Source organism: Bufo bufo, chromosome 11 (assembly GCF_905171765.1).
Source record: "Bufo bufo chromosome 11, aBufBuf1.1, whole genome shotgun sequence".
NCBI classification, from domain to species: Eukaryota; Metazoa; Chordata; class Amphibia; order Anura; family Bufonidae; genus Bufo; species Bufo bufo.
Window position 1 is genome coordinate 84,943,233 of NC_053399.1, and position 23,323 is coordinate 84,966,555.

The following is a 23,323-nucleotide window of genomic DNA, read 5'->3' on the forward strand; positions in this document are numbered from 1 at the left end:
GGAAGACTGTTCTATTCATTGTGAAATTTTGAATAGTTAAGCAAAGGTTTTTATAATTTCTAATGGCATAAAGGTTTTTTTTTTATATGTGGAACACAAAACATGGAAAAGTTGTGGATAATATAAGAGCCGTGGAAGCACTAAAAGAAGCAATAATATTTTTGTAGGGAATACAAGGGTAATATCACTTCTTGGAACAAAACAAGAGTGTCCTTTAGACACTGCTATCTTGTAGGGAACTACTTATGCTTGTGGAATTATTAATTTCTATGGCCCTATCTGCTTGACTGTACTAATTTTCAAACAATTTCTGGCACTATTTATTTCTGATGTACAGGATTTGGAAACACTTGGCAACACATTAGGTACAGTAATGAGGAAGTAGCAAACAGAGCGTTCAGGGTATCAGTAGGATTGGGGGGGAGGGGTTCTTGCTGGAAAAGTAAGGAGCCAAAGATTTTTAAGCTGCAGAAACGAGTCATGGCTAGAAGGAGCTGTCATGATGGTGTGGGCCAAATAGAGATGAAAAGGAAAAGTGAACAGCTGAAATCGGCAAACTCTACAGAGACTAGTCATGGCTAGAAGAAGCTGTTATGATGGTGTGGGACAGAGGAAAGAGAAAATGAACAGCTCCAATCGGAGAAAATGTCATGTTTGAACTTTGCCATTCATGTGTCTAAATAATTGTACCTACATATAATTGTTAATGTTTAGGCTGTGAGCCTTTGAGAGATAATATAGAATGTTTAAGATGGGAGGTACACATGAAAACCTTGCACTGGTCCTGTAATGTATTAAAATGGCCCTGCCCCTGGGCTTCAGTCACTTGGAAACAGCTGAGCTGTAATAACAGATTCAGGTTGGGGAGAAGCTGACCATGCCTAATCACAGATTAGGCCAGTGTTTAACCCCTTCCTGACATCCGCCACAATAGTATGACTAATGTCGATCTTTAAAGCATTGCCAATCGCAGGCATTTAACCACTCAGATAATGTGGTCAAATGACCACGATATCTGAAAGGTAAAAAACCTGGAAAGGTGAACTTCATCGAGTCCCCGCCACAGCAGCGCGGGGACTCGATTAACTCCCTCAAACACAAACCCCTTCTATGCCACGGTAGTGGCATAGAAGTGGTTAATCCGCAGCGATCGCCGATACGGGGGGGTCACAGGACCCCCGTCGGCATTGACCCAGGGTGCCTGCTCGGCGGGTTGGAATCGGAAATACACAGGGCGTACAGGTACGCCCTGTGTCCTTAAGTACGGGACATCAGGGCGTACCTGTACGCCCTGTGTCTGTAAGAGGTTAAAACATAAGAAAAACTAAGCAAATGTTGTACTGACCCACAGAATGAAGAACAGTTGCATAGAGAACACTATAAAAACAAAACCTATAAAACTGTAGCCAAATTGCTTTTTTTCCAATTCGAACCCCATTTGGATTTTTATTTTCAGTTTCCCTCTACATTGTATGCAAAACTAAATGTTTCCATTAGAAAGTAAAACTTGTCTAGCAAAAACATTTTCTCATACGACTATGTAAATGGAAAAAATAAAAAAGTTATGGTTCCAGGAAGGCAGGGAGTCAACTCAAAAACATAAAATCATCATGTCAGAAAAGGTCTTCTGTGAGCATATTTATCTAGGCCTATCCAGAGAACAATTGGGCTATTCTGCTGTCATCCAAGTTCTACACTTACAATTATACTAGTAGATCTTTTCCTCGCAGACTAACTGACAACGTGATTTTTTTTAATCACCCAAAAAAATATGAAACTAACTTTCGTATGTATGAAAATCCAAAAAGCTTTCTTGTAAATATATATATATATATATAAACAGTACATACATGTATTATAAAACAGGCAGCACAAGGCGGGACACACAGATGAGGAGCAGGACCCAAGGAGAGGCCGAGAGATCAGTGCAAAAAAATACAGGGAAAAAGAATACTAGCTGAAAGAGCATACCTCAGAGTCTCATAGCAGCAACGCCCCAAACACAATGCAACAGAGGCGATTGTGGAGACTGAGGTTTAAGATGGAAGGAACACAAAGGAACACAATTAAGCTAACCCTGAATGGTGCAAAGATCTCTCGGCCAACTTCTGACCCAACGCCGTTTCGCCAGTAGATCTGGCTTCTTCCGGGGATACCTGGCGAAACGGCGTTGGGTCAGGAGTTGGCCGAGAGATCTTTGCACCATTCAGGGTATGCTTAATTGTGTTCCTTTGTGTTCCTTCCATCTTAAACTTCAGTCTCCACAATCGCCTCTGTTGCATTGTGTTTGGGGCGTTGCTGCTATGAGACTCTGAGGTATGCTCTTTCAGCTAGTATTCTTTTTCCCTGTATTTTTTTGCACTGATCTCCCGGCCTCTCCTTGGGTCCTGCTCCTCATCTGTGTGTCCCACCTTGTGCTGCCTGTTTTATAATACATGTATGTACTGTTTATATATATTTACAATAAAGCTTTTTGGATTTTCATACATACGAAAGTTAGTTTCATTTTTTTGGGTGATTATTATGACTCCTTGGGGGTCCGATGTTTTGATATCATTCTGTCCGGTTAATATTGGTTGACCACTAACTGACAAAGGGTTGCTTATCTATGTGTTATGCAAGTGGATGTGGACCCACTGCGCCACTGACTGGCTATACTCTGGAGGGGCATGACTAAGCAACTACCTGGTCTTCACTAGAGCCTCTAATGGTGAGGATAGGCTTGGGCTGTTAGGGAACTTGCCAGTTGCCACTCCAGAGCAGTCCCCGAGTCAGTGGCAGCTGACTAGGGATCAGAGATACCAGTGCAAGCAACGAGGGGAAGTACGTGGTCAGGAAGTACGTGGTCAGGAAGTACGTGGTCATTTTTTCCAAATATATTGACATATTTTTGAAATACTACAATTTTGGCCATATTCAATTTATTTCAAAAATATATTGCAATATATTAATGAATATATTATTCAATACATGTCCCGATGCATCCTTAAATATATTTTAAAATGTATTTAGGAATGCAATGTGAAATATGCTTTGAATATATTATAGAATATATATTACATGCATTTATAAATGCATTTAGTAATATATTACTGTGGCCATAAATATATTTCAAAATGTATTTTGGAAGACATTGTGAAATATGCTGTGAATATGTTCTGGAATATTATGTTAAATGTACTTCTGAATGCAAAATACACTTAACTATTATATTCTGAAATACATTTGTAATGTATTTTATATATCATAGGCCTATAAAATCGTCAACTATTTCTGATAGTTTTTATTATAATATACAGTGGATATAAAAAGTCTACACACCCCTGTTAAAATGTCAGGTTTCTGTGATGTAAAAAAATGAGACAAAGATAAATCATTTAAGAACTTTTTCCACCTTTAATGTGACCTATAAATTGTACCACTTATTGAAAAACAAACTGAAATCTTTTAGGTAGAGGGAAGAAAACAAAACAAAAAAATAAATTAATGTGGTTGCATAAGTGTGCACACCCTCTTATAACTGGGGATGTAGCTGTATTCAGAATAAGCAATCACATTCAAAATCATGTTAAATAGGAGTCAGCATACACCTGCCATCATTTAAAGTGCCTCTGATTAACCCCAAATAAAGTTCAGCTGCTCTATTTGGTCTTTCCTGAAATTTTCTTAGTCGCATTCCACAGCAAAAACCATGGTCCACAGAGAGCTTCCAAAGCATCAGAGGGATCTCATTGTTAAAAGGTATCAGTCAGGAGAAGGGTGCAAAAGAATTTCCAAGGCATTAGATATACCATGGAACACAGTGAGAAAATATGGCATAACTGTGACATTACCAAGAACTGGACGTCCCTCCAAAATTGATGAAAAGACAAGAAGAAAACTGGTCTGGGAGGCTACAAAGAGGCCTACAGCAACATTAAAGGAGCTGAAGGAATATCTGGCAAGTACTGGCTGTGTGGTACATGTGACAACAATCTCCCGTATTCTTCATATGTCTGGGCTATGGGGTAGAGTGGCAAGACGAAAGCTTCTTCTTAAGAAAAACATCCAAGCCAGGCTAGATTTTGCAAAAACACCTCTAAAGTCTCCCAAAAGCATGTGGGAAAAGGTGTTATGGTCTGATGAAACCAAGGTTGAACTTTTTGGCCATAATTCCAAAAGATATGTTTGGCGCAAAAACAACACAGCACATCACCAAAAGAACACCATACCCACAGTGAAGCATGGTGGTGGCAGCATCATGCTTTGGGGCTGTTTTTCTTCAGCTGGAACTGGGGCCTTAGTTAAGCTAGAGGGAATTATGAACTGTTCCAAATACCAGTCATTATTGGCACAAAACCTTCAGGCTCCTGCTAGAAAGTTGAACATGAAGAGGAACTTCATTTTTCAGCATGACATCGACCCAAAGCATACATCCAAATCAACAAAGGAATGGCTTCACCAGAAGAAGATTAAAGTTTTGGAATTGGCCAGCCAGAGCTCAGACCTGAATCCAATTGAAAATCTGTGCGGTGATCTGAAGAGGGCTGTGCACAAGAGATGCCCTCGCAATCTGACAGATTTGGAGTGTTTTTGCAAAGAGCAGTGGGCAAATCTTGCCAAGTCAAAATGTGCCATGCTGATAGACTCATACCCCAAAATACTGAGTGCTGTAATAAAATCAAAAGGTGCTTCAACAAAGTATTAGTTTAAGGCCTCATGCACACGACCGCTCTGCTTTTTTGCAGTCCGCAATTAGCAGAATGGAACGGACGGCCCATTGTAGAAATGCCTATTCTTGTCTGCAAAACGGAGAAGAATTGGACATGTTATATTTTTTTTGCAGGGCTACGGAACGGAAATGAATGGGTCCGCACCCGAGCCGCAAAAACTGCGGCTCGGATGCGGACCAGTAGACGGTCGTGTGCCTGAGGCCTAAGGGTGTGCACAGTTATGCAACCACATTTTATTTTTATATTTTTTCTTCCCTCTACCTAAAAGATTTCAGTTTGTTTTTCAATTTCGTTGTACAGTTTATAGGTCACATTAAAGGTAGAAAAAGTTCTGAATTGATTTATCTTTGTCTCATTTTTTTACATCACAGAAACCTGACATTTCAACAGGGGTGTGTAGACTTTTTATATCCACTGTATTTCCAATTCATTACAAATACTCAAATAATCCACTACGTTAAAAAATGTATAGTATTTTCCAGATGAAAACAGTACAATAAACAAATCTTGTATTATTATATTATTATCATGTAAGAATACAATAGAAAAACACTTGTACAACACTCAGTCAACATTTTTGAAACTTAATTGCATTGTAAAAAATATTTATGTAAATCTGCTGAGGTCTTGACTGTTTCCTTCAGTCGATATTTTAATTCTGCAATTTTCCTGCTAACAGCATCACTTATGACACCTTTTGAAGTCCCCGGAAATTTTTCAAAAGTTGCAAAGTAAATGTAAAATATTAAACTCATTAGATGTTTAAAAGCTCTGTAACAGATGCAAGTGTAAAGTAAACTTATAATTAGGGATGCACCGATACCATTTGTTCCAGACCACTCATGTACTGTTTACAGTCTGCCCAGTGTTAAATTCCATGCATATATCCACTTGGCATAAATAAAGAATACAGTTTAATTATTTATTCTTAATTATTGTGTTTAAAATGTTATAAAAAATAAAATACTTTATTAATATATTTTGTTATTGATTTATGTTAAAACAGTAAAACTAGATTAAAATGTCCCTTTGACATTCAGAATCTTTAGCTATTTTATAGCGATTTTTTTTTCTTTTTTTATACACATTCCAAGTCAATTTTTCAAATATTTTTAAAAAAATGTCTAAATGCCTTTTTAGATGTTAAAAAATGACAAAATATCTTTTTTAAAATATGTCTTTGGAAAATGCATTTAGGTTACGTTTTTGGAATATATTTAAAAATACAAGTTAAGATCAATTTTTTTTATGTTTAAAATATCTGGAAAATATGTACTTAAAATATATTTTCAAATAAATGTCTTTGGAAAATACTTTTGAATTACATTTTTGTAATGCATTCCAAAATACATTTCAAAATATATCTTGAAATGTCTTTTTTTATATGTTAAAAAAATATCTAAAAAATTATTTTAAAAATATATTTTCAAATATATGAAAAATATATTTTCATTTACATTTTTTGAATACATCTTACAATGTTCTGAAAAAATATGTCACATATATAAATTTATTTGCAAAATATATTTGAAATATATTTCTCTTCCATATTCTCCGTAAATGAAGTCCGAGGTCAGAGGCAGGCATCAAACAGGCAAAATCCAATAATTCTAAAAGCAGGGTCTGGTACACAGCAAAGCAGAACTTGAAAAACACCTTCACACTTTGAACTAGACAAGCTAGTGACCATGAGTTTCTCAGGCATCTTCCTGTGGTAGGAAGCGCCTTTAAATACTTCCTGCAATCCAGCCATAGACTGTCAGACCAAGGGTGTGTACGCGCTGCCTCACAAGTGGGGAGAGACCCTAACAACTGTATAGGTCTCCAGCAGGAAGTAAACGCTGGCATGAAGAACAGATGCAACAGTTAAGCTACCTGCACGGCGCATGGCAGCAGGAGGGAAAGAGGGAGCCTGCATCCCCCCTTACACCCCCTCTCCTCAGGCCTGGCTCTAGACAAAAAAAAAGAAGAGGGGCATTGATGATCTCTTTAGGTTCCCAAGATCTTTCCTGAGGATCAAACCCCTTCGAATCCACAAGAAAAAGGGTTTTACCTCTACTCTTCTTCATCCCCAGAATAGCTTTTACCTCATAGACGTTTTTATCACTGACCGCAACAGGAGCTGAGACAGGTTTTTTGAAAAAAACTATTCAGAATGACAGGTTTCAGCAGGGAGATGTGGAAGGAATTCGGTACCTGGAGAGCTGAAGCTTGTAAGAAACATCATAAATTTGCTCAAGAATCTCAAATGGACCGATGACCCAATTTGTAAAAGGGTATTTTGAGCCTGATGTATTTGGAGGCAAGCCACAGTTTATCACCAGGATGAAATTTAGGAGAATCTCTACGTTATTTATCAGCAGCCTTCTTCATGCACACAGAAGCCTTTTTTACAGTTTCCCTAGTTGTCACTACCAGAGCTTTGGGACGTTCTCACAGCTCTGTTTCTCCACCCCTGTGATGATGGCACTACTAGAGCTGGGAGGAGTTCTCACTGCTCTGTTTACTTTTGGTTTCCTTCCTCCCAGCTGTTCCTCATGCGTTTGATTTCCCTCTCTTTATATCACCCCTCCTCCTTTTGTAGGGCGTGGATTATAGTTCTCATTTCAGTTGTAGCTCTTGCTTTAGTATCTTCACTTGTAGCTATCAGTTCACTGGACCTGTGTTCTGCTGCAGCAAGCACTCCGGATATTGCCAGCTGTCCTTGGATCCGTCTTCTCTGCGGCTGCAACACCTTCAGCTAAGTGTACAGACTTTGTTGTTTACCTGATTATTTTCTGACTGGATCTGAGGTGGCCACGGTTCCCTCCATATACTGAGTAGGGCACCGGTGGCCGTGCCCCTTCCACTATTGTAGGGGTTACAGTGGTCATCAGTCTTAGGCACGTGGGCATGACTCGTTCCGCCATTTGGATCCGGGCATGTGCTTTAGCAGAATAGGGAGAGCTTTGAGGGTCTGACAGGGGTGACCCTTTATCCTCCCTAGTTTGGGTCCGGTCAGTAGCTCTTTTACTGTGTATACTATTGTTGCTCACATACAGCCGTGACACTAGTCTCCTCCCAGATTTTAGAGAACTCTGTTAGAGAACTCTGTATCTGCAGCAGGGATACCAGATGCAGAAGACACCGGGAGTGGGATATTAGGTTGTTAACCATAAACAACAAAAAATTGTGATTTCTTGGAAGACTCGCTGACATGATTGTTGTACGAAAACTCAGCCCAGGACAATAGTTCAACCCAGTTGTCGTGATGAATATTAGCGAAGTGGCGCAAATAGTTTGTAAGAATTTGGTTGACATGCTCCACTTGACTGTGGATGATACGCTGAAGAGAAGTCCAGGGATACATTCAGTAGCTTGCAGAGAGCTCTCCAGATTTTTGACATGAACTGTACACCTCTATTGGACACAATACGTAGTGGGAAGTCATGTAGATAGAAAATGTGCTCGATAAATTTCTTGGCAAGTTGGGGAGCAGAAGGGAGTCCAGGCAGAGGAACGAAATGTGCCATTTAGGAGCATCGGTCTACCACTACCCAAATCACAGAACAACCAGAGGTAGTGGGTAGATCCGTAATAAAGTCCATAGCTATTTGTTGCCAGGGAACCTCAGAAACAGGAAGAGGAAGCAGAAGGCCAGCTGGACGTTGCTTGGAAGTCTTATTTTGCGCATAGGATGGACAATCGGCAACAAATTCTTGGATGTCTTGTCACATGGACAGCCACCAGTACCGCTGGGCAATAAATCTGAAGGTCTTTGGCTGCCCAGCATGACCCGCCACTTTAAATGAATGGCCCCATAGTAAGACCTGCTTTCTGAGAGACTCTGCAACAAAGGTCTTTCCAGAAGGAATATCGGATAGCTTTACAGGACAGGCCGAGATTTTAGCGGGATTAATGATATATTGGGGCTCCTCCTCCTGGTTGGTAGAAATAAAGGATCTCGAGAGAGCATTTGCTTTGATGTTCATATCTGCAACACGAAAGTAAAGCACAAAGAACAGGGACCATCTAGCTTGTTGATGATTAAGTCTCTGTGCAGACTGCAGATAGGTGAGGTTTTTGTGGTCAGTATAGATCACCACAGGATGACTAGCTCCCTCCAAAAGCTATCACCATTCTTCCAATGCCATCTTGATGTCCAACAACTCTGTCCCCAATCGAGTAGTTGCGCTCAGGAGCGGAGAAGGCCCTGGAGAAGAAGCCACAGGTTGTCATCTTACCTGAAGGAGACTTTTGTGATAGCACTGCCCCAGCTCCAATAGATGATGCATCCACCTCCAGAAAAAATTGTTTACTGGCATCAGGACGATGGAGTACTGGAGCCGTAGAGAAGGCCTGCTTCAAGGATTAAAATGCTGATTCAGCCTCAGCAGTCCAACTTTTGGAATTTGCCCCTTTGCACATCAAGGCTGAGATGGGAGCTCTCAAAGAAGAGAAGTGTGGCACAAACTGGCGGTAATAGTTGGCGAACCCCAGGAAACGTTGAATTGCCTATAAACTAGAAGGACGAGCAAACTTCAAAATCACGGACAGTTTCTCAGGATCCATCTGCAGGCCAGTATCAGATATTATGTACCCCAGAAATGGAAGCGAGGATTGTTAGAAGATACATTTTTCAAATTTGGCGTACAGATTATTCTCTCTAAGCCTTTGAAGAACCAGACGAACCTACCTCCGGTGAGTAGCCAAATAGGGAGAGAAGATTACAATAGCATCAAGATAGAGTAAGTCTCTGAAGATATCATTGACAAATTCTTGAAATACTGCCAGGGCATTTCTTAGCCCAAAGGGCATCACCAGATATTCATAGGGACTGTCATGGGTGTTAAAGGCGGTCTTCCACTTGTCCCCTTGACGAATTCGGATCAAGTTGTATGCCCCACACAGATCTAATTTGAAGAACATCTTAGCTCCTCTGAGGCGGTCAAACAACTCTGGAATAAGGGGAAGAGGGTATTTGTTCTTGAGTGTGTTCTTATTTAGACCCCTATAATCGATGCATGGCCAGAGAGAACCTTCTTTTTTCTTTACAAAGAAGAAGCCAGCACCAGCCGGAGAAGATGATTTCCGGATAAATCCTCTATCAAGATTTTCTTTAACCCCTTAAGGACCCGCCAATTAGCGCCCAATCAGCGCCCAATTTCCGATGCCGGCGCATTAACCCTCGCACTGCCGCGGTCAGCGCTGACCGCTGCACATGCGGGATCCTGCCCGGTGCGGGGTGGCCATCGGGTCCCCACGCTGCTGTGACGGGGTCCCGATGACAGGGAAGGCATCCCGATGACTTACTTAGGCATCCTGGCTGCCTTCTGTGACAGCCTGTGAGATCCAGCCCTCTCATTGGCAGGAAGCTACAGTGTGTAATAAACTTACAGCCAATGCATTACAATACAGAAGTATTGTAATGCATTGTAAAGGGGATCAGACCCCCAAAAGTTGAAGTCCCAGAGTGGGACAAAAAATGAAGTGAAAAAATAAAGTAAAAAAATTAAGTTTAAAAAAAAAAGCATCCTTTTCCCAAAATAAAGTTACAATTTTTTATAAAAAATAGGGGGAAAAAAAAAAGTTGGCATATTAGGTATCGCCGCGTCCGTATCGACCGGTTCTATAACAATATCACATGACTTAACTTCTCAGGTAAACACTGTCAAAAAAATTAAATAAAAATTGTGCTAAAAAAAACACTTTTTGTCACCTTACATCACAAAAAGTGCAACACCAAGCAAACAAAAAGGTGTACTCCCCCCAAAATAGTGCCAATCAAACCATCATCTCATCCTGCAAAAATGATACCCTTCCTAAGAAAATCGCCCAAAAAATTTAAAAACTATGGCTCTCAGACTATGGAGAAACTAAAACATGATTTTTTTTGTATTTTGTTTCAAAAATGATATTATTGTGTAAAACTTAAATAAATAAAAAAAGTATACATATTAAGTATTGCCACGTCCGTAACGGACTGCTCTATAAAAATATCACATGACCTAACCCCTAAGGTAAACACCAATAAAAATATATAAAAACGGTGTCAGAAAGCAATTTTTTGTCACCTTACATCCCAAAAAGTGAAATAGCAAGCAATCAAAAAGTCATATGCACCCCAAAATAGTGCCAATCAAACCGTCATGTCATCCCACAAAATTGATACCCGACCTAAGACAATCGCCCAAAAAAATTTAAAAAAATTATGGAGACACTAAAACATGATTTATTTTTTTCAAAAATGATATTATTGTGTAACACTTAAATAAATAAAAAAAGTATACATATTAGGTATTGCCACGGCCGTAACGAACTGCTCTATAAAATGTCATGACCTAACTCCTTAGGTGAACACAGTAAAAAAATTAAAATAAAACGTTGTCAAAAAAGCAAAAAAAGTGTAATACTGAGCGATCAAAAAGTCATACGCACAAATAAATCATACCAAGCAAACCGTCATCTCATCCCACAAAAAATTTGATCCTACCCAAAACAATCGTCCAAAAAATAAAAACACTATGGCTCTCAGAATATGGAGACATTAAAACATGATTTTTTTTGTTTCAAAAATGCTTTTTTTGTGTAAAAATTAAATAAATAAAAAAAGTACCCACAACTAACATCATTATATCAACCGATTTCGCAGTTGAATACAGACTATAAAATCCTTGCTAAACTCCTGGCCAATAGATTTAAATCTGTAATTCATAAAATTATCCATGTTGATCAAACTGGTTTCATCCCCAAAAGGAACATACAGGATAATATATGTAGAACATTCATGAACATCCAGGTGGGGGAGGGAGAGGACCGCTCCATCCTGCCTCTGGACGCAGCCAAAGCCTTTGACAGGGTGGAGTGGCCCTTCCTCTGGAGAGTGATAAACTGAATGAAAATCGGCAGTTATTTCTCTAGGTGGGTTCAGATTTTATATCGGAGCCCCATCTCCAGAATTCGAATAAACAGGGAATACTCTGCGCTCCTCTCCCTGACACGAGGAACACGACAGGGATGTCCTCTTTCTCCAATTGTCACCGCCACTTCTGTGAGAAGATCTGACAGACGTCCTTTTCTACCTCTTGCATGATGTTCTTTGTTTTGGTTTCACTTTGTCATCTCATTTCTTTCTCCCAGGTGTCACCTATTTAGACTAATCCTCTTTCCTTTATATTCCCTCTCATACTGCCTCACTTTGCGGTTTATACTACTTCCTGGATTTGAAGTGTTCACTGCTGGAGACTTCTGTTGCTGCTTGTTCAGATAAGTCCTTTCATGTATTGTGTTTCCTTGCTGGCTTGATTCTAGGTGACCCTGACTCCATCCGTATTAAGTGCAGGGAGACGGTGGTCGTGTCCCCTCACTATTATAGGGTTTTCAGGTGTCACACAGTCTAGGTACGAGGGCATGCAATCGTCTACCTCTGAGACCCTTGTATGTGCTTAGCAGTCAGGGTGAGCTCTTAGGGTTGTATAGGGGTCACCTTTATGCTCCTTAGTTTGTGATCAAGCCAGTCGGATGTTTATCCATAACGTCCAGCTATCTGCAACATCATCCCTGACACCAATGCTCTTTTCACTTTTTCTTGAACCTTTGGCATGTAAAATTAGAGCAGACGAGGAAATAATGGGTTTCGGGTGTGATGGCAACGCTGATAAAATAAGCCTATACGCAGATGATATTGCCCTATGCTAGCTTCCCCAAAGTCATGGAAAATATAGACTTTGGACGCCTGTCAGGCCATGAAGTTAATTGGGAGAAATCTAAATTCCTCCCATTAAAACATCCGGTTCCTCCTGGACATAAGTTTAAAATCTGTATACTTGACCCAGCGGACTCCTTGTTGTATTTGGGTATTCATATCGGGACCAGATTGGAACACTATACGAAGTTGAACATTTCTCCAATGATAAATAAAGTAAAAGAGAAAATCAAAACTTGGCTAAAACTCCCCCTGTCACAAATTAACCGTATAGCCCTTATAAAAATTACACTACTTCCAATGTTACTATACGTATTGAATGCAAGCCCAATAATGCTCGAAGATATGTTCTTTAATAAATTTGAGAGCCTCTTTAATGAGCTAATATGGGGCCAAAAATGGGTTAGAATTAAATTACAGTATCTATATAATAATGAAGAAGAGGAAGGACTTTCCCTCCCCTTCCTCAAAGGATATCCTGTTGCCGCACAACTGAAATGGTGCATTAAAAACCGTTAGAGTGAGTGCGTCAGGCTACTATTTGGGAATCATAAGGGGCCCCGGGAGGACATTTTCCACATTCTTGTAACTGGGATTACGGAGAAAAAAGGGGGAGAATGCCCGTTTAGTAAAATGCTTAGGGGAGTTTGGAACCAGGTTAGGCGTATTGTAGGACTAATACAAGCTGTTCAGGTCACTCCGATCTGGAGGACTGTTAATTTACAGCATATTACGAAGTTAGTGGATATTCAATACTGGGAAAAACGGGGGGTTTCATTAATTTCACAGGTTTTCTTTAAGGGGCAGATTAGAGCACTAACTGAAATCCTCCCGGACACAACACTAAGATTTACTGACACATTTTGATATGAACAGCTACGCCACGCTGTAAAATACACCGAAAATAAGAATTACCTTAAAATTGCACAACACTTTTTTATATTTTTGCTATGATACGTCACCAAATAGTCCTGTTACATCACACATCTATGCAAAGCTGAAGCACGAATGTACTAAACAGATCACATTTAAAGTGAAGCTAAATGGGAAATAGACCTACTGTACAATGTAATGAGCACATTCCATGGGACACTATCTACGGGAATATTAAAAAGGCTACAATTTCTCATGCACATATGTGGATTCTTCTTAAAATGATACATTACTTATAATACACACCACTATTAATATCCACGATCTACAGAGATAAAGAACCGAAGGGCTACAAATGTTATATGGACAGGGGGGACTATAAACATCTACTATGGGAATGTTTAGGTATAAGGGAATATTGGTCCAAGGTCTTTGGGAAAATACAGAACTGCTCCACCTTGAAATATGATGCCTGCATTGAATATGCGATTTTAGGTAATTTCCCGGACACTAACAAAAAAAGGGAGCAACGACTCTGGCTTTAGGGGGACTGCCCTCACCAAAGTCGTAAAATAGTGAAGTAATGGGGTTCGACTAAATATCCCTCCTTCCAGGAATGGAAGGAGTACATGGACAGGGTAAAGCAATATGAATTTAGCCTCGCTCAGACAGAAGGGAGAAAATCAATATGGTTAGAGATTTGGGGTAATTGGAATTAATTGGAATTAGGTGGTAATTGAGGGGTGACAGTGGCTCCTAGCAGAAATTAGGGTTGGGAAGGGATTGGGATTTAAAGATAGGAGAAAAAGCCTTGGCTGTAAGGTTTATGATACTACACTGTACTGTGTTTTTATTTAAATATTTTGTACACTTTGGCTTTTTCCCGCTTTCTGGAAAAAATAAAATAAAGTTTATAAAAAAAAGTATACATATTAGGTATAGATACTGCTGTTTAAAAATATCACATGAACTAACCCCTCAGGTGAACACTGTAAACAAATAAAATGTGTGTCAAAAAAAGCTATTCTTATATCACAAAAAGTGTAATACCAAGCGATCAAAAAGTCATATGCACCCTAAAATAGTACCAATCAAACCGTCATCTCATACAGAAAAAAATTAGCCCCTACATAAGACAGTCACCCAAAAAATAAAAAAAACTGTCTTTCAGAATATGGAGACACAAAAAATCATTTTTTTCAAGAATGCTTTATTATGTAAAACTGAAACAAACAACCCAAAAAGTAGTCATATTTGGTATTGTCGCATCCGTAACAACCTGCTCTATAAAAATACCACATGATCTAACCTGTCAGATGAACATTGCAAATAAAAAATAAAAACTGTGCCAAAACGGCTATTTTATGTTACCTTGTCTCACAAAAAGTGTAATATAGAGCAACCAAAATTCATATGTACCCTAAAATAGTACCAACAAAACTTCCACCTTATCCTGTAGTTTCCAAAATGGGGTAATTTTTTGGATTTTCTACTCTAGGGGTGCATCAGGGGGTCTTCAAATGTGACATGGCAACTTAAAATTATCCCAGTGAAATCTGCCTTCCAAAAACTATATGGCGTTCTTTTCTTTCTGCGCCCTGCCGTGTGCCCGTACAGCAGTTTATGACCACATATGGGGTGTTTCTGTAAACTACAGAATCAGGGAAATAAATATACTGTAGAGTTTTATTTGGCTGTTAACCCTTGCTTTCTTAGCAGAAAAAAATGGATTAACATGGAATATCTGCCAAAAAAGTAAAATTCAAAAAATTGTCATCTACATTTTATATTAATTCTTGTGGAACACCTAAAGGTTTAAAGGGAACCTGTCACCATGATTTTGCGCACAGAGCTGGGGACATGGGCTGCTAGATGGCCACTAGCACATCTGCAGTACCCAGGTCCCACAGCTCTCCGCGCTTTTATTGTGTTAAAAAAACCTTTTGAGTGATATGCAAATTAGCTTATATGAGTCCTGCAGCCGGAGATGAGTCAAGCGTCAAGGAGCCCAGCACCGCCCCGCGTCCTCCGAATCTCCTCCTTGCCGGCTGACGTCACAGAGCTGGAGCGCCGAAATCTCGCGATGCGTGAGCTAGCGCATGCGCAGTGTCGGCATCATGTTCATTCCCTGTGCTGGCATCAGCACAGGGAACGAACTACGCATGCGCTAGCTCGCGCATCGCGAGATTTCGGCGCTCCAGCTCTGTGACGTCAGCCGGCAAGGAGGAGATTCGGAGGACGCGGGGCGGTGCTGGGCTCCTTGACGCTTGACTCATCTCCGGCTACAGGACTCATATCAGCTAATTTGCATATCACTCAAAAGGTTTTTTTAACACAATAAAAGCGCAGAGAGCTGTGGGACCTGGGTACTGCAGATGTGCTAGTGGCCATCTAGCAGCCCATGTCCCCAGCTCTGTGTGCAAAATCATGGTGACAGGTTCGCTTTAAGGCTACTTTCACACTAGCGTTCGGGGCTCCGCTTGTGAGCTCCGTTTGAAGGGGCTCACAAACGGCCCCGAACGCATCCGTACTGCCCTAATGCATTCTGAGTGGATGCGGATCCGCTCAGAATGCATCAGTCTGGCAGCGTTCAGCCTCCGCTCCGCTCAGCAAGCGGACACCCGAACGCTGTTTGCAGCGTTCGGGTGTCCGCCTGGCCGTGCGGAGGCAAACTGATCCGTCCAGACTTACAATGTAAGTCAATGGGGACGGATCCGTTTGAAGAAGACACAATATGGCAAAATTTTCAAACGGATCCATCCCCATTGACTTTCAATGTAAAGTCTGGACGGATCCATCTGAACGGATCCGTCTGGCAGACACCAGACGGATCCTCTCTGAACGCTAGTGTGAAAGTAGCCTAAGAAAGTTTCTAAAATCAGTTTTCAATACCTCGAGGGGTGTAGTTTATAAAATGGGGCCATTTATGAGTGGTTTGTGTAAGCCTCACAAAGTGACTTAAGACATGAACTGGTTTTTAAAAAGTGGGTTTTGGAAATTTTCTGAAATATTTCAAAATTTGCTTCTAAACTTCTAAGCCTTCTAACGTCACAAAAAAAGAAAATGTCATTTAAGTGATCCAAGCATGAAGTAGACATATGGGAAATGTAAAGTAATAACTATTTTAGGAGGTATCACTATTTGTTTTAAAAGCAGAGAAATTTGGTAAATTTGGTATTTTTTTTATAAACAAAAATTAAATATTTTGACTCAAATTTACCACTGAATGAAGTACAATATGAGATGAGAAAACAATCTCAGAATGGCTTGGATAAGTAGAAGCGTTTTAAAGTGAAATGTCAGATTTGCAAAAAATGGCCTGGTCCTTAAGGTGAAAAATGGCAGGGTCCTGAAGGGGTTAATATATTCAGACATGGCTTATGTCTCTGCTGGCAACAGGGGATAAATACGACCACGGGGAGGTGAAGAACCAGGACCCAGGTCAATAGGACACTCACAGGGCCTTTGTGGAGGTAAAGTCTCAGCCTCCTTCTTATCGAAGACGTCGGCATAGGCATGGTATGCTGCAGGCAGATCTTCAAGATTTGGTGGTACCCGGGGTAACCGAGCAGGCTGAACAGGAGAAAGACATTTTCCAAGGTAGGACTGTCCCCAATGAAGCACCTCAAGCACAAACAAGAACAGGTTCATGGATACGGAGCCATGGTAGGCCCAAAAGGAGAGGATGAGACAGACTTGGAAGAATCAAGAACAAAATTTCTTCCGTATGGAGAGCTCCCACTAAAAGTTTTACAGGTTCAGTAGAAAATTGTATGGACTCAGATAGAGCCCTTCCATCGACAGATGACACCATCAATGGTCTCTGCAGGGGTCAGACTGGAATACGATATCGATCCACTATGGCTTGCTGCAGGAAGTTACCTGCTGATCCAGAATCAAGAAGACCCGTCTCCGTGAACCGATTATCTTCAAGTGACAAAGTTGCCGGCAGAGTCGGGGTAGAGAGAAATTATCTTCACCTAGGGCCACCTCTACAACAGACCCTAGGATCGGGAGTTTCCCAGCTTCAGGGGACAAGCACAGAGAAAATGATCGGAAGCACCTCAATAGAAACAAAGCCCTTTAGCACGGCAATGATCACGTTCCTGTTCAGTCAACCTAACTCGGTCGACCTGCATAGTCTCTGGAGCTGCAGACACCGTGGAAGGCTGAGGGGTAGTGGCTTGCTGAAGGGAAGATGCCAGGCGAAAAGGTCTCCCCTCACATGTCACCTCTCTGGCACGTTCCTGGAACCACAAATCAATTCGAGTAGCCAGGGAGATGAGGTCATCCAAGGTAGAAGGAACATCCCATCCGGCCAGCTCGTCCATCATTTTCCCACAGAGGCCTTCCCAAAAGGCAGCCACGAGTGCCTTATTATTCCAGCCTAGTTCAGAGGCCAGCGTAAGGTACTGGACTGCATACCGGCCTACGGATTGGCTCCCTTGATGCAACCACATTATATAGGATGCGGCTGAGGTGATGCGTCCTGGCTCGTCGAACACCCTGCGGAAGGCTTCTAGGAAGGCCTGTAAAAACACCTTCTCACTTGGACCATGAGTTGCTCAGGCATCTTCCTGTGGTAGGAAGTGCCTTTAAATACTTCCTGCTATCCAGCCATAGGCTGTGAGACAAAGGGTGTGTACGTGGGGAGAGACACACCCATACAAGCCCTAACATTAGTAAGGGTCTCCAACAGAAAGTAAACTATGGCATGGAGCACAGATACAAAATTTAAGCTACGTGCTGCCCACGCTTGTCAGCACGGCTCAGGGAAAGAGGGAGTCCGGCGCCCGACACAGACCGCTGGGCTTACACTATATATTGGAGGTCTTATCATTTGTACTGCTACAGAAGGACAATTTTTTTGTATTTCATTTTCAGTTGCATTGTACTTCCAAAATGAAAAAAAATAAAAAAATTCTAAAAATATGGAGTACCCCTTTCTATGCAAGGGCCCCTATAAGCTTGATGAAGGAATCAATATGATTCCAAAACATTTTGCTTTACTCTAAAAGTAAATGATATTGATGACGTATCCTCAGGATAGGTCATCAATATATGATCGTCAGGCGTCCGACACCTGAACCCTCCACCGATCAGCTGCCATTGCCACTTTCTGGCCTTTACACTATGTTGGACCCCGCTGATCAGGTATTGATGACCTATCCTTAGGATAGTCCAAACATAGTCGAGGGCAGCATGTCCTTCAAGGATTTCTTTAATATTCAAATTAAAGCCATAAAAATTTACAAAAATCTCTGCTTTTTGGGCTATATATGTTATTATGGCAGACTCTACATTATGCTTGAAAAAGACTATGTTAGAGTCGAAACGTTGCACAATCTTTGGCACTTTTTGTACATTTTTATGGACTTGATTTGAATATTAAAGAAATCCTTGAAGGACATGCTGCCGTCGACTATGTTTGGATTATCTAAGGAGCAACCTTAGAGGATCTGGGGTTGCTGACTGTCTGGGCATTCCTGAGGAGGTCTGGAAGGTATATTAGTGCTGCTTTCACACTGCTTTTACTACTATCCTGAGGATAGGTCATCAATATAAATCGCAGCACAACACCTTTAAAGCACTTTTGTATCAGGTAGAATTGGTTTGTACCTGAATTGAGTTTATTTTTGAATTCGGAGTAATCAGACAGAAACTGATTTTGGGAAATTCACTCATCCCTCCTCAAGCCTATGAAATTCTCAACTTTCTTTTGCCATATTCAAGGCATTGTGTCTGGACAAGACCTCTTCTTTCCCCACACAACGATAACCTATTATTGTGTATAGCTGAAAATCCTTTTACACTTTAATTTTTAGATATGTATGTCATATCTACAGAATAATATGTTAATGTTTGGGAATACAGGTCTGCTTACAAGAATGGAGTACTGTGACCATGCATCCTGGGACTAGTCTTTGGTAATCTCTTAAAACCAATGGATTAAATGCACTAAAGTCCTAGAAAATGTGAAATAAATTTGCTTATTGGTATGCCCTTTAATTGATTTAGAAAATGTCTAGAACATTACTTAGATAACCTTTTGCCAGTTATGAGCTTTAACAAAACTTTTTTTACATCTTTGTTCCTCAAGCTATAAATGAGAGGGTTTAGCATGGGGATGATGGCAGTGTATAACACAGACAATGGTTTGTCTTGAGCACGGAGATTTTGGGATGAAGGTCTCATATGCATAATTAGAACAGATCCATAAAACAGAATTACAACAGCTAAGTGTGATGCACATGTGGAGAAGGCCTTGTGTCTTCCAGCTGAAGTAGAAATTTTAAAGATAGTGGATATGATAAAAATGTATGAAGTCAATGTAAGCAAAAATGCTGGAAGTGCTACTACGGAGCCAACAACATAAGTCATGATTTCAATGAAAAACTTATCAACACAGGATAAGTTTAAAACTACTGACAAATCACAGTAAAAATGATCAAGGATGCCTGGTTTACATAAAGGCAGCTGTGATATGACCACTGTGTGTGCTAATGGATCCAAAAATCCCACCGTCCAAGAAGTTGCTGCCAAGAGTAAACACACCTTTTTGTTCATTAAAGTTGTATAATGTAAAGGCTTGCAAATGGCCACGTACCGGTCATAAGACATAGCTGTCAAAGAAACAAATTCAGTACAAGCCAATGACATGAAAACATAGAGCTGTATGATGCAACCTGCGAATGAGATCTCACTCGGACCACCTGCAAGGATGGAGAGAAGCTGGGGTTGAGTAACCGAAGAGTAGGATATGTCAAGAAATGCCAGGTTACTGATAAAGAAGTACATGGGATTGTGGAGTTCATGGCTGATGCAGATGACTAGAATAATAACAAGGTTTCCATAAACAGTGAGAAGATATGTCAGCAAGAACACAGCAAAAAGTGACCTCTGGAGGTCTGGAACTTCTGAAAACCCAAGTAGAAGAAACTCTGTGATGTGGCTATTATTGTGAAAGTTCTTCATTCTTGATCTAGTATAAGCTGCTATAGACAGAATCTGTTTAATGAAAATTCTACTTTGTGCTTAAACATACATGTTTCTAGCTCTATTGCAATGACTTTATAGCAGCCTGCAATTTATACATGGGTTCGTTAGTGATATTCCCAGTAGTTTTCAATGTTATGACACCCGGGGGAGTAGGTGTTTAGCTATGTGTAAATGCTGTAGTCCCTCTTGACCTGACTTAAATGTTAACTGTTACATACTGTGTGGATGGGCTAAGGCACAGTAAAGTATACTATAATAGCTATGACAATGCAGACACATGGATTTTAACCCAATATTAATATATGGATTAGGTATATCTGCTTGCATGATAGGGCTGATATAATACTGTTTAATACAATTCTGGAGGTCCACTTTTTAATTATACTAAATATGAATTTATGTAGGTTTATTAGGGTACTAGGTGCTGCCTTCCTGTGACGAGCCTGTGAGATCCAGCCCCCTGGATCTCACAGGCCGGAAGCTGTATGAGTAATACTCGCTGTATTACTCATACAGCCAAAGCATTCCAATACAGAAGTATTGGAATGCATTGTAAAGGATTAGACCCCAAAAAGTTGAAGTCCCAAAGTGGGACGAAAAATAAGGTAAAAAAGAAAAGTTGAAAAAATAACGCCCCCCCCCAAATTAAAAGTTTTAAATAAAAATAAACAAAAACGTAATTTTCCCAATATAAAGTTAAAAGAAAATTGGTAAAAAATAGGGTCTGTATCGACCAGCTGTATAAACATATCACATGACCTAACACCTCAGATGAACATCGTAAAAAAAAAAAAAAACTGTGCTAAATAAACCATTTTTTTGTCACCTCACATCACAAAAAGTACAACAGCAAGCGATCAAAAAGGCGTTTTCCCACCAAAATAGTACCAATCTAACCATCACCTCATCCTGCAAAAAATGAGCCCCCTACCTGAGACAATCGCCCAATAAATAAAAAAAAACATGTCTCAGAATATGGAGACACTAAAACATCATTTTTTTTTTTGTTTTAAAAAAGCTGTTATTGTGTAAAACTTACATAAATAAATAAAAAGCATACATATTAGGTATCGCCGCATCCGTATCGACCGGCTATAAAAAGTATCACATGACCTAACCCTTCAGGTGAACACCGTAAAAAATAATACTCTGTATTAAATAAATAATTTTTTATCACCTTACATGACAAAAAGTATAATAGCAAGCGATCAAAAAGTCATATGCACCCCAAAATAGTGCCAATACAACTGTCATCTCATCCCGCAAAAATCTTACCCTACCCAAGATAATTGCCCAAAAACTGAAAAAACTATGGCTCTCAGACTATGGAAACACTAAAACATGATTATTTTTTGTTTAAAAAATGAAATCATTGTGTAAAACTTACATAAATAAAAAAAAGTATACATATTAGGTATTGCCACGTCCGTGATAACCTGGTCTATAAAAATACCACATGATCTAACCTGTCAGATGAATGTTGTAAATAACAAAAAATAAAAACAGTGCAAAAACAGCTATTTCTTGTTATCTTGCCTCACAAAAAGTGTAATATAGAGCAACCAAAAATCATATGTACCCTAAAATAGTACAAACAAAACTGCCACCCCACCCTATCCCGTCGTTTCTAAAATGGGGTCATTTTTTGGGAGTTTTTATTCTAGGGGTGCATCAGGGGGGCTTCAAATGGGACATGGTGTCAAAAAAAAACAGTCCAGCAAAATCTGCCTTCCAAATACCGTATGGCATTCCTTTCCTTCTGCGCCCTGCCGTGTGCCCGTACAGCGGCTTACGACCACATTTGGAGTGTTTCTGTAAACTATAGAATCAGAGCCATAAATATTGAGTTTGGTTTGGCTGTTAACCCTTGCTTTGTAACTGGAAAAAAATTATTAAAATCTGCCAAAAAAGTGAAATTTTGAAATTGCATCTCTATTTTCCATAAATTCTTGTGGAACACCTAAAGGGTTAACAAAGTTTGTAAAATCAGTTTTGAATACATTGAGGGGTGTAGTTTCTAGAATGTCGTCAGTTTTTTGGAGTTTCTACTCTAGGGGTGCATCAGGGGGCTTCAAATGGGACATGGTGTCAAATAAACCAGTCCAGCAAAATCTGCCTTCCAAAAACCGTATGGCATTCCTTTGCTTCTGCGCCATGCCGTGTGCCCGTACAGCGGTTTACGACCCCATATGGGGTGTTTCTGTAAACTACAGAATCAGAGCCATAAATATTGAGTTTGGTTTGGCTGTTAACCCTTGCTTTGTAACTGGAAAAAAATTATTAAAATCTGCCAAAAAAGTGAAATTTTGAAATTGCATCTCTATTTTCCATAAATTCTTGTGGAACACCCATAAGGGTTAACAAAGTTTGTAAAATCAGTTTTGAATACCTTGAGGGGTGTGGTTTCTAGAATGGGGTCATTTTTGGGTGGTTTCTATTATGTAAGCCTCACAAAGTGACTTCAGATCTGAACTGGTCCTTGAAAAGTGGGTTTTTGAAAATGTCAGAAAAATTTAAAGATTTGCTTCTAAACTTCTAAAATGTAATTCCCAAAATGATCCAAATATGAAGTAGACATATGGGGAATGTAATGTAATAACTATTTTTGTAGGTATTACTATGTATTATAGAAGTAGAGAAATTGAAACTTGGAAATTTGCACATTTTTCCACATTTTTTTACTCCATTTTACCAGTGTCATTAAGTACAATATGTGACGAAAAAACAATCTCAGAATGGCCTGGATAAGTCAAAGCGTTTTGAAGTTATCACCACATAAAGTGACACTGGTCAGATTTGCAACAAATGGCCTGGTCCTGAAGGTGAAAATGAGTCCGGTCCTTAAGGAGTTAATCATGTAGTGGCTCTGATTACTCAAGAAACAGGGTACTATAGTGAGTCATTAGCATTACATCTGTTATCACCAATGCTTGTAGCATTGCTGTTGGACAGTAAAAAGGATTCTGTTATATAAAGTAGACCAATGAGGTGAAGCAGAGATAGAAGACTTCTACAGCTGAACAGTATCAAAAATCTTTGTAGGAGTTTTTGACAC

General features: G+C 39.9%; 1 protein-coding gene across 1 annotated transcript; it reads right to left on the bottom strand.

The window, feature by feature from the left end:
- Nucleotides 1-19,302: 19,302 nt before the first annotated feature.
- Nucleotides 19,303-20,187, bottom strand: LOC120981487 (olfactory receptor 6M1-like). The gene has a single exon (XM_040411025.1). The coding sequence runs from the start codon at nt 20,065-20,067 to the stop codon at nt 19,303-19,305; it is 765 nt and encodes a 254-aa protein (XP_040266959.1). The 5' UTR covers nt 20,068-20,187.
- Nucleotides 20,188-23,323: the final 3,136 nt, after the last annotated feature.

What these genes read in the sequence shown, in the direction of transcription:
- LOC120981487 (XM_040411025.1), bottom strand. Translation starts at nt 20,067, where the DNA reads ATGTACTTCTTTATCAGTAACCTGGCATTTCTTGACATATCCTACTCT.